At 45.2% G+C, this 12532-nt stretch overlaps 1 protein-coding gene across 2 annotated transcripts in view; it reads right to left on the reverse strand.

Moving 5' to 3' along the window:
- Positions 1-12532, reverse strand: part of LOC117401766 (ubiquitin-like modifier-activating enzyme 1) — a 47354-nt gene that overhangs the window by 19100 nt on the left and 15722 nt on the right. For both annotated transcript variants that reach the window (XM_034002589.3, XM_034002588.3), the window contains exons 2-11: positions 11513-11641; positions 9679-9737; positions 7491-7659; positions 6708-6842; positions 5685-5791; positions 3360-3450; positions 2725-2857; positions 2284-2381; positions 1737-1883; positions 430-606 (exon numbers count right to left, since the gene is read on the reverse strand). In XM_034002589.3, coding sequence (XP_033858480.2) covers positions 430-606; positions 1737-1883; positions 2284-2381; positions 2725-2857; positions 3360-3450; positions 5685-5791; positions 6708-6842; positions 7491-7659; positions 9679-9737; positions 11513-11641 — 1245 coding nt within the window. The remainder of the gene's footprint in view (positions 1-429; positions 607-1736; positions 1884-2283; positions 2382-2724; positions 2858-3359; positions 3451-5684; positions 5792-6707; positions 6843-7490; positions 7660-9678; positions 9738-11512; positions 11642-12532) is intronic.

Genomic DNA, 12532 nt, shown 5'->3' on the forward strand with positions numbered 1-12532 from the left:
CTTATTTAAATTTTTTAATATATATATATTTTTAAATAGTTCTAGCAACTGCACTTGTACTTGCATATTTTCAAAGTGTTTAGTTCAGTCTTAAAATGCACTCACTGTTTTTTTAGAGGCAAAAAAACACAACCTGTTATTTTTACAAATCAACCATGTTATGTATTTCAAGTCCTCTTCAGCACTCAATGCATTTTCATTTTATAATATTAACACAATTTTTTTTTCCTCCTTTCAAAAAAAACAGGAGTGAATTTAAGAACTGAGGAAAACGCTTTGAAATTATGGCCCAGTCTTTAAAAGCATTAAAAGCTTTGAACTGGGTTCTTCACTTTGAAACCAAAACAGCCATACAAGACTCAAGAGCCATGTGCGGGACCGGTCTAAACCATTACCAAGTGCAGCACGACCCCTGATTGGGGCTCCTACCTTCATGACCTCCTGCGCTGCAAGTCCTCCGATGAAGGCATTGACAGGGGCCAGGTCTCCCATTGCCAGGTACGCCAGCTTCTTCAGCAAGCCTTCGTCCAGCTGCTCTTGTTTGGCGGAGCCCGAGAGAGACTCATTGAGAGACTTGCAGAGGGAGACAAACTCCTCGGCGTCCGACTGCCGAGAGAGACCGACCATCAATACCAGCCACAAACACCACAAGACATTCTGTGTTACAGTAATACAGGACTCAAAAACAGCAGGGTGCCAGGAGTTTGAACAGTCAGGCCCCTGGTAAATCTGCTCTGAACTCCTCAAATGAAAGCATGACTAAAATCACACCTGCATCCCATGGCAATTCCTTGTCACCTGGAGGGTGAAATTGTTCCCACCCCTTCGCTGAATTCTTTCCTGTCAATAACCAATCACTGACTGCTTTCAGCCAGTAACATGGCCCAGAAGACACTGCTGGAGTGAAATGACCAAGGATGTAAAGCAGTGGAAGGAAAAGGCAAGGCAAGCAAACTAGGAACTTAGTGTAGTACCGGATGTTTCAAAATGAAAATCCATGTTTTCAATAAGAGGTTTCTATAAAAACTGCACACTTCAGACCTACGAATCAAATGGATGTGTTTTACGAGCGAGATCAATGGAATTATTGTTAGCTACTAGAGGTGTGCCAAAACATGTATTTGCTTTTAAGAAATTTGGAGTGTCTCGATATTAATTAAATAGAATAAAACATGTTACTCAACACAAAACAATGGGTACAAAAATACATATAGCAGTTTGCACAGCGGTAGCTCGAGTTTAAGGAAAGGAATCAATTGCATTTGCTAGTTTTGCAACATTTCCATTTTACAGCCTTGGTAGTAAGGCAGTGAAAATGTCAGTGGCCCAGATGATTAGCAGCAGTGTGGAGTAGTGGTCAGGGCTCTGGACTCTTGACCGGAGGGTCTTGGGTTTAATCCCAGGTGGGGGGGAACACTGCTGCTGTACCCTTGAACAAGGTACTTTACCCAGATTGCTCCAGTAAAAACCCAACTGTATAAATGGGTAATTGTATGTCAAAATAATGTGATACCTTTTAACAATTGTAAGTCACCCTGGATAAGGGCATCTGTTAAGAAATAAATAATAATGATGGGAAAACTCTTCCAAATCAGCTTTTAAAAAACACCCAGTGCAAAAGTTATTTGCCGTCGACTGGTACTCAGTTGTAAAGCTTTTCTTGTTTTGAAATCGACAGGTTAACAGTATCAGCACAGCCCCATCAGCCACAGTGATTGCATCGCAGCTCTGGTTACCTGGCTCCATGGCTTGGGGCTGCGGCCGTGCTGTTTCTGGTACCGCTGCAGGGCCTGGAAGCCCAGGTGCAGCTGACCCGGTCGCTCAAACTTAGCAAAGTCTGTCAGGACAAACTCTGGCTCAGCCAGAGATGCAGAGAGAGATTTCTGGAAGAAAGAACATTAAAAAAATCACTCCAGAGTAAAAGAAAAAAAAAAAAAAACACAATAATCCTGCATTTGAGAGTCATTTAAATCTAAAGAGCAGTGCCACTGCTATAGAGATGTCCCTCTCTCTTCCCGCAGAAATGTAAAGACATGCAGGGGGAGTGTTAAGTGCATCAGAATATGACTTACTCTGTGCACACACTTTTGTGGGACAGAACAGGGTACGGCTTTGTTTTAGAAGTGTGACAGTCGCACTCAATGGCAGTTTAAAAAAAAAAAAAAAAAATCATCATGGTTTTACTGGTATAGCCAATAACGGATCATTGAAAACTACCCGTTAATTTCTCCTTTATATGCAATCCCCAGCAGTGATGGTGTTACAGGAGGAGTTAAGACTTACAAAGGAAATCTTCTTGGGCACCTTGACCTGTGAAACGATCCCACCTCGAACGTAATCCGAGAAAGAGCTGGTGTCGCAGACACTGAACGTGTAGGGACCTGGGGAGAAAGAGGGGGGCAGGTATTAGAGAGAGCTAACCAGCACTGGTTAAAGGAGTCCTAATCCATCTAGAAAATCCAGTATCTTCTCTCTCATTAGCACTGGCAGCATCACTGGCCTCCCTGCTAAGCATCTTTAAAATCCATTCTCTTACCTCGTATCAGCTTTACTAAGATGAACACTCCCCCCCCCCCCCTTTTTAAAAGGAGAGCAAACCAAAGCTTTAAAGTCCATTCTCTTGCTTTTTATTAGCTTTATTAACAAGATCCCTGCCCCTCTTTAAAGGAGTACTTGACCCATACTTTTAATTTTCCTTCCAGTCTCATTGGCTCACTCTCTTACCCAGCACTTTGATCTCGACCGGTTCACAGTTGTTGAGTTCAGTCATGCCCTGGATCTCAGTAAAGGTGACGTAGTCTCCACTCTCGAACCCGTGTCGCGCCTCGTCCAGACAGGTGATCACACCGGCACTGTCCTGGAACCAGCAACACCAGCGAGTTACACGTCAATCCATCAGCAGGCACAACACTGATCAATTACTCTTACTATAATGCTTTGGAAGGCATTTTCACATCGTTAACATTTCCCTTCCTACTTGCCTGCAATCATTACGAGTCGATCTGTGGATCATTTTTGTTTAAATTGTCCTTTACCTGCTTTGAGCTGCTTGAACTTGTCTGGAGAACCCTAAGTGCCGTGCACTGAACAGCCTTCCTCATTCCATTCAAGTCATGTGACAATAGAGCATTTCAACAAGCCCTGCCTGCTCTACACAGATATAGATGGCAGAGTTGAAAGGTCACATGCATGAGGAAGGCTGCTCAGTGGCCGGCACTTATCTCCAGACAAGCTCAAAAGTCAGAAAATTACTCAATATTGGAGCAACCCCAAACTACCCAGAATAAAATTACAGGACATCATAAAATGGTAAGGGAAACAATTACAAATTTATATATTTGAGAAGACCGTTGAGTTACCTTTGTTATCATCGAGATCATTGCAGTCAGAGGCTGCTCTCCATTCGGGTCCAACACGATCATCTCCTCTCCAAAATCACAGAACAGCTGGCTGAGGGGAGAGACAGGGTTAATATGGTGCGCTTCCACAGTGCAAACCAGGCTCCTCAATCAGGGAACAATCATACAGTACCTGAAAAACGGTAAAAATGTGTGTATAAAATTGATCAGATAACAGCCAATGCAATCTGAAATGTCTATAGGTGTGTACGACGGGTTTGGGGTGAAAAAAAATCAAGTCAGCTATCGTTAGGGGTGTAATAATCCACCATCGATGAATCATGATGCTTTAACATTTTCAAAACTCTCCTGCTCACCTACAAGGCCCTTCATCACCCAGAGTACCTCCTCAACCTGCTGACCCACTGTGTCCCTGCCCGCAGGCTGAGGTCCTCTGACTCTGGCATGCTTGTTGTCCCCAAGTAAAAGCGCGCCACACTCGGAGAGAACGCTCGTTTAGCTTCATGGCTCCGACTCTCTGGAACTCTCTCCCAGCTTTGGTGCGTGACGCTCCCACCGTCGCTCGCTTTAAATCAACTCTCAAGACCCACCTGTTCTCTCTTGCTTTCCATGCTCTTTAACCCTTTGCGGTCCATTGTCGGACTGGGTCCGACATTGCAATTATTCCTCACAGGTCCTTTGTCGGACTGGGTCCGACATCATTATAGCAACGCAATAAACGGGTGTTTAGTCGTTTTTTTTCCGGAAAAAGCCGAGAAAACCATTCAATTGCCGAGTGGGAGCGACAGGAGCCGAGACAAGTCGGGGGGGAAAAAAAAAAAAAAAGCGTATCTCATGAATAGTCATACATGGTATCAGGTATCAGATAATGGGGCGTTCATAGTAAACAAGCTGGCTGAGTGCGTCAGCGCACAGAGACTATCATGGACATTTGCAGAGCTTTTTTCAGATGTTATAGTAATAAAATAATGACTTTGATCGCATTATTGAGGAGTTTGGTGATAAAACGAGTGATCCGGAGATGATCGATCGGTATGTACGACTATTATTATTATTTATTTCTTACATAGGTGAACGCTATAGCAAACAAAAGGGTGGGGCGGTGCTGGAGATGCCTAGTGAGTGCTTTGTTGATATGCAGGGCCATTTAAACCCGTTTGACTGTGAAAAAAAATACTTTTAAACAGCGCGTATAAAATTAACTGCGCGTGTGAAAATAAATTAGACCTGGCGTGCCTGACGCGCACTTAATAAATGGACCGCAAAGGGTTAAGCCTCATATCTGCTATCAGCTGCTGTGTTGCTGCTACTATTTAATGTGTTATGCTACTATATCATGTATTATGCACTTTTCACTGTATTTAATGCATTATGGATTTTCTTGTAAAGCGCTTTGTGATGGTGGTCCACTATGAAAGGCGCTATATAAAATAAAGATTGATTGATGTATAGAGATAGTGGTATGCATTGTATCAGGATACAAGACCACTGCACAGCTCACTGTAGTTCACCAAGCGGTTCCTGAATGAAGATCATGTGTTGTGGTCGGTATGAATACACTTTCCCTAACATTACGTTTTTGTTACATCAAAATGGTCAAATCATTAAAATGATCACTTGCACTTATTTTGGGTGAAACAAGTAGCCCATCACATTTATTATGATGTATATCATATCACCTTTTTATAAGCCTAGTCATCTTGTTCATGTAGAATGTGACAGACAGATGGACTTAAACGGTCCCCATGTTTTTATTTTTACCTATATTCGTGAAATTCAAATATTTTCAAATAAAAAAAAAAAAACAACGCAGAATCCCCAGCCACAGTATAGATAAGCAAGCAATATATTTAAATAAATTATACATGGTGCCTGGTTTATAAACATCTGTATAAAAGCAGTTGCATCAAATATGGAGGCTGTGTGGTCCAGTGGTTAAAGAAAAGGCTTGTAACCAGGAGGTCCCCGGTTCAAATCCCACCTCAGCCACTGACTCACTGTGTGACCCTGAGCAAGTCACTTCACCTCCTTGTGCTCCGTCTTTCGGGTGAGACGTAGTTGTAAGTGACTCTGCAGCTGATGCATAGTTCACACACCCTAGTCTCTAAGTCGCCTTGGATAAAGGCGTCTGCTAAATAAACAAATAATAATAAATATGTACAAAACCAATTCACAGGAGCTGACAACTGCATTGATTGTTACCAAATGGAAAAATCTGTGGTTTTCACCAAAATTGTGCCTCAGAACTGATTCTTGGCATAACTTAGTGATCACTACGGATGCCCATACAGGCCCCAATAAAGTGGCCAGGCTATGCACACCCACCCAAAGAGTCCACGAGTGTCAGCGATCACCAGCTTGATCCCTTTGCTGTGACAGACCTCTGCAATCTTTAACTGCTCCTCCAGAGAGGGGTTTGTCAGCACAACGACCTGGGAGAGAAGAGAAACTGGGTCAGAAAGTACCAGGCTGAATACATAGAACAGGCTACAAGCAGGGCTGTGCAGACACTCAATTTATTTCCAAAGTACAGTACAAGCTCAGAGATACTAAACTCTTGAGAATGGAGGTTGTTTGTAACTCTGAAATGCCTGTAAACGCTGAAAATTATTTTTCAATGGTTTCAGTAAATGTGTACACCTGCTATCTACACCCTCAATCTGAACAGTAGAAGGGTACAGCACAGTAATGCAATACTCATATTGTTAAAGTCTTTAAAACAGTACTATAAAGTGGAAAAAGGCTAAATTGAAGTTACCCGAAATCCTAACTGTAGAAAAAATACAAATTTAAAACGTCCACGAAAACCTGGGTTAACGTTGTGCTTGTTTTTAAACAAAAGGAACGCCTATCTGGCAGCACTGCACGCATGATTGAGTGACTGCATACTTCCGGTTGAAAGTGGGGGTTCGGTAGACCAGCCAGTTCGTAAGTTTGGTGTTTGTAACTCTGGGGTTCTACTGTAATTCTCTATGGTTTAAAAGTCGATAGATAGAAATTAAAATGAATCAAAACCTCAACACGGTAATTACACAAAACAAAGTCTCACTCGTTTGCCCTTGTCTACATAGCTATTGAGTACCAATCAATATCAAATCTGACAGTGCGGTCCAATACAGAACTGGTCACGATCAAGCCAACTAAACCCACTCATTAGCAATTATTTGTGTCGCCCGTCATTTTTATCCTTTTGTTAATGGACGTCTTCAGAAAGTTCAGGAAGACCTCTCGTAGAAGCGTTTGCCATTGAGTTTCTGAACTGCATTTCAGTATTTCCTAATGCAGTGTGGGTGGTTCTGAATGGCAAGGCTGGGTTGCAGGGCGAGTGGGAGTCTCTGGCGCTTGTACCTGGAACTGCTGCAGGTATTCCTCAGCGAGGGCTCCGGTGTAGGCCGACACAGACACGTAGCTGTTCAACTCTGCCAGGCGGGGCTGTGTGGTCTCAGCGCGGTTCTTTCCTAGGTCCTCCTCACGCAGATAGAACTGAACACAGAGAGTGAGAGACATGACAATAGGAAGAGGTGCATTAGCAACATCTCTGCAAAACCAGAGCTTTGTGTCAGGTACCGGCAGTCAAAACAAGAAGCCTGTCAGTAACATCCACCCACCCATTGCCATTCAAAATATGATGTTAAAGTTGATGACCACGACATACAACAGCATGTACAGAATAGTATAGAAGAAGAAATGGCTAGTTTAATGAAATCTGGTGACATTCACAACCTAGATGTCACTGGGTATTAGTAACATATTAAAATGACTGATTTACAGTATGTGGAATAATGTGTGACGGACAGAGAGACACCTCCATATATATCCCCTTGTTAAATAATTTTAAGACCAAGGTTCATGACAATCGGATAAGAGCTTTTCCAGCTATATGGAAAAATGAAGTGCGACACACATGCCTGCCTCCCCCTATATCCTGGTTGTCTGTTATTTATCCATAATTTAAAGCTGGCACAGAAATGCATCTTTTAGTGTGCATTTCACAAAGCTGGAACACAGTCATCTGCAAGTTTTATAGAGCATTTTAATAAGCAGATAAAGAGAAAGAGATTCTGTTTCAAAAAACAATGGTGTTTTTAACAGAACTGGCAGTGCGCAGGGGGCGGGGCTGCATTTCCGTACCTGTGAAGAGAGGTCCCTCCACTCAGCTGCTGCAGAGTCGTGGATGGTGACAGTCTTCACTCCCGCCAGGATGACGTTCTTGGCGATCTCCACTCCCAGCCCTCTCATTCCCGAGATCAGCACGTTGGAGTTCTGCATGCGTTTCATCGCCTCGTGGCCCAACACGTACCTGCAGAGCAAAGCAGCAAGACCCTTTAATGCTGGCCTCCGATCAACCTTCCTTACTGGTGGTTTTTAAACAATCACTAAGCTTTGTTACTGTTTTCGTGTCTTGACATTTGCAAATCATTGGAGCTAGTTTCATCGATAAATTCTGAAAGTCAGTTTTGCTGACTGGCGAGCACACACAGGCATCACACATCAGAGCGCATTTTCGAAATATGAACGTAAGGTGGAATATACAGAGGCGTGTAACTAGGGTAGTAACTGACAGTGCCAGCAACATGCTCAAAGCTTTTGACCTGCCAGGCTTTGAAGATGAGGATTAATGATGGTAATGGTGAAGAGGAAAATCTTATCTGGGGGTTGGCACGGGTAGAAAATTTGAAACAAGCCAGCTACCCACAACAAAAAAAACAAAAAAAAATTAAATCACAAATAAAAAGGTGCAGTGAAGAGGTGCCCAATGACAGAGCAGCCATTCCCGGTGATCAAGGCAGTAACCAGCGGCCTCTTTGGTGTTGTAGGGTTAACCCTTAGTGGTCCAGACACTCGTCGCGTCTCAGACACGTCAGGTCCAGTTTATTTTGTTTAAAAGTATTTTTCTTTCACAGTAAAACAGGTTTACAATGCACTGCATATCAACAGGACACTCAGTACCTCATCTCCAGCACCGCCCCACCCCTTGTTCGCTGTATTTTTCACATACCTCTTCATAGTCGTGCATACCGATAAATCATCTCCTGATCACTCGTTTTATCACCAAACTCCTCAATAATGTGACCCAAGTCATTATTTTATTACTATAACATCTCAAAAAGCTCTGCAAATGTCTGAGATATTCTTTGAGTGCTGGATGCGGAAGCAGCTATCTTGTTTGTTTATGGCCATGTTGTCTCTGTGGTGCAGGGGCTATGTGTATTGCTCAGATCAGCCCCTCTTTTTTTCGGCTTTTCTCGGCTCCTATCGGTCTCACTCGGCCATTAAATAGTTTTCTCTGCTTTTTACTGAGAAAAAAAGACTAGAGACCTGTGTTTTACGTCTTTTTGATGATGTCAGACAGGGTCCGACATAGGACCGGAAAGGGAAAATTGTAATGTCGGACCTGGTCCGACACAGGACCGCGAAGGGTTAATGGAGGAGCTGAAGCTGGACTTCTTGACCTCAGACCAGACTCCTGCAATCCGTTCCTCAGTCTGGTTGCTTATGGTGACTCCAGGTGCTGTACTGAAGTGGATATTGTGAGCCCATGTGCAGTGGACTGGTGATTCCCCAATGCCATATTGCTTAGATAGATATCAGTCATTGAGCGGTGTGTGATTGACCTGGCCAACCTTGGGGTTCGATAACGTGTCCACGATTTAGACACAGAAGGGGTCACACCGAATTGCCCAGCTACACGTCTTTGTCTATTTCCAGATTACAGCATTTGAACAGCTCCGACAGTCTGGACTTCAGTTAAAAAACATTGTCTGCCACCATCTGGCATCAGAAGCCATGATTCCCAAATCAACAGCAGAAAATGATGTGATCACTGGAGGAGCCACTTGACTAATGATCAAATCTGAAGTCTGAATGGGGGTACCTGCTTTTAAGGGATGGGTTCACAATGCATCTCAACAACTGTCACAATTTGTTGGAAGTGTTAAAGGTCTTCAAATTGACTGCATATGCATGTTGTTATTTTTGTCATTTAAAAATGTCCAAAAAGTGATATAGCTATCAAAAAGATATGATGCAAAGGAATCAAATGCATACAAGACATCTGAAATACATGTACAGAAGTGTGTTTCTTTTAAGAGGCTTTGATGCAGAATATTCCAACATGAAAAGCCCATGTTTGTCACTGCCATGTTACTGCAATCCCTTCGATGTGTTACTGTGGCCTGCCAGGTTTCTAATGTAGGCAAGCTCAGCCAAAGTGTCTTTGTAGTAACAGCAGCCAGCGCCATCTTGAGCACTGCAGTGCCAGCAAAACTAAAAGGAAAGATCAGTATCTATATGGTAATTAAGACGGCCATATACTTACAGCTGTCGGGAATACAGTCCCTCATCAATCTCGGTCTCGCTCCCATTCTTAGCCATACCCTGGAATGAAAGACGGAGCGGTGTGAGAGGAAAAAGATGGTTTAGAGATTGAGCTCGAAGTAGGGGGGTCTTAGTGGGGGAGGACTGCAGTCATGTTGCACCTGTTTAGTTACACAAGGCTCAAATGTGCTGTTTTTAAACACACAGGTTATAGCAAGCATGTATTTTTATTTTACATCTGGTATTATGCCAAGTTCTCAGTTTGCTTGCCTTCTCTTCCAGGAAGCCTGCTACTGCTTTACTTCCTGGGTCAATGCTGGTTTACTGGCTGAAAGCATGTCAGTCAATAGTGGAAGCAGCCGATTGGTTATTGACAGGAAAGAAGCCAGTGAAGGGGTGGAGATAATTTCACCCTCCAGGTGACTCGGGAAGGGCTAGCTAATCTAAAAGCATGGCTTGTAAACAGAGTTCTTTGACCCAGTGTAGTACCAGATATATTTTAAAATGAAAATACATGTTTGTGCTCAACCTCCATTTTAAAAAGCTGGATCAGAGGTAAGCACAGTGCTGGAGTGTGCAATTCTGTTGTAGTTTTAAACAGTGGAAAATGCCCAAGAGTTCAGTTCACACAGAGCTGGAAAAGCAGCAGTGTCAGCGTGTGTAGGGGAGGGGAGGGGAGGGGGGCAGTGTCAGCGTGTGTAGGGGAGGGGAGGGCGCAGTGTCAGCGTGTGTAGGGGAGGGGAGGGGAGGGGGGCAGTGTCAGCGTGTGTAGGGGAGGGGAGGGGAGGGCGCAGTGTCAGCGTGTGTAGGGGAGGGGAGGGCGCAGTGTCAGCGTGTGTAGGGGAGGGGAGGGGAGGGGGGCAGTGTCAGCGTGTGTAGGGGAGGGGAGGGGAGGGGGGCAGTGTCAGCGTGTGTAGGGTAGGGGAGGGGAGGGGGGCAGTGTCAGCGTGTGTAGGGTAGGGGAGGGGAGGGGGGCAGTGTCAGCGTGTGTAGGGGAGGGGAGGGGAGGGTGCAGTGTCAGCGTGTGTAGGGGAGGGGAGGGGAGGGGGGCAGTGTCAGCGTGTGTAGGGGAGGGGAGGGGGGGCAGTGTCAGCGTGTGTAGGGGAGGGGAGGGCGCAGTGTCAGCGTGTGTAGGGGAGGGGAGGGCGCAGTGTCAGCGTGTGTAGGGGAGGGGAGGGGAGGGGGGCAGTGTCAGCGTGTGTAGGGGAGGGGAGGGGAGGGTGCAGTGTCAGCGTGTGTAGGGGAGGGGAGGGGGCAGTGTCAGCGTGTGTAGGGGAGGGGAGGGGGGCAGTGTCAGCGTGTGTAGGGGAGGGGAGGGGAGGGCGCAGTGTCAGGGTGTGTAGGGGAGGGGAGGGGGGCAGTGTCAGCGTGTGTAGGGGAGGGGAGGGGGGCAGTGTCAGCATGTGTAGGGGAGGGGAGGGCGCAGTGTCAGGGTGTGTATGGGAGGGGAGGGGAGGAGATGGGATGGGATGGGAGGCCGCAGTGTCAGTGTGTGTAGGGGAGGGGAGGGGAGGAGATGGGATAGGATGGGATGGGATGGGAGGCCGCAGTGTCAGTGTGTGTAGGGGAGGGGAGGGGAGGAGATGGGATAGGATGGGATGGGATGGGAGGCCGCAGTGTCAGTGTGTGTAGGGGAGGGGAGGAGATGGGATAGGATGGGATGGGATGGGAGGCCGCAGTGTCAGTGTGTGTAGGGGAGGGGAGGGGAGGAGATAGGATGGGATGGGATGGGAGGCTGCAGTGTCAGTGTGTGTAGGGGAGGGGAGGGGAGGAGATGGGATAGGATGGGATGGGAGGCCGCAGGGTCAGTGTGTGTAGGGGATAGCTGTACTCACGTTGGCGGGGGTGCTGCTGGTTGTACAGGGTAGTTCAGTTCTCACAGAGCTGGAGGAGGAGCAGTTGGATCCCGTCTTCGTCTCTGATTCGGACACGCGGCGCTTCTTGGACAGCGGCGAGCTGGACATCTGAAAAGATAATAAAATGAATTACCTAAAATCACAGCAGTGAAAATCACAAGGTGCATTACACACAACCAGGGCACGCACATACAGAGGGTCCTCAAATCATGGCAACCACATGGAAAACAATAAAATATCTGAATAAAGACTATCCGACTATAGTCAATCCAAAACGTCTACAGGAAGGCAGAGGGTGAGTAAGTAATTGGGCCCTGTGAAATACACAGGGAGAATTAGAACGACCTGACCAACTCAGTCCTAAACCTCAAAAGGTCCGCTTGGCCACTCCAGCTGAACTGTCAGTTAAATTCTGGCTAATTAGAACACATGGGGGACAATTATGGCCATTCTAGAAATCGAAGCATTTAAAAGAAAAAGCTTACATCGAAACCTCTTGTTTTAAAAGAGATGGATGCACCAACAAAATCAAAAATCATTTCTTTGAGAGATCGTACGCAGCAATATCCACCTGGGGTGCTGCACACTGATGGGTACAACTTATTTTGTACAATCTGCAATTCATCTTTGAAACACACTAGAAAGGGAAAATAGACATTTCATTTCTCAAAACACAAAATGAAAGGATCAGACTGACAGCGATGCAACATAGTCTTTCATTAAAAAACTGAGGAAACAGAATATCAAGAACGCCAAAATAATGTACATTTTCAATTTGACAGACGCATTTGCCTGTGCTAATATACTCCTGGAAAAAAAAAACCTAGATAACCCCAAGCTACGTAAATTCCTTAAACATGTAGTAAACGGGGGGGCAATTCCTTCAGCAAATTGCCCGAGACGGAAATATTTACTGATCTGCACAAACAGACAATCCATACTGATAAAAGATTGACAGTTTATCTAGTTACTGAAGAGACGACTGATGCTAAAGATCAG

This window comes from Acipenser ruthenus, chromosome 55 (assembly GCF_902713425.1).
Source record: "Acipenser ruthenus chromosome 55, fAciRut3.2 maternal haplotype, whole genome shotgun sequence".
NCBI classification, from domain to species: Eukaryota; Metazoa; Chordata; class Actinopteri; order Acipenseriformes; family Acipenseridae; genus Acipenser; species Acipenser ruthenus.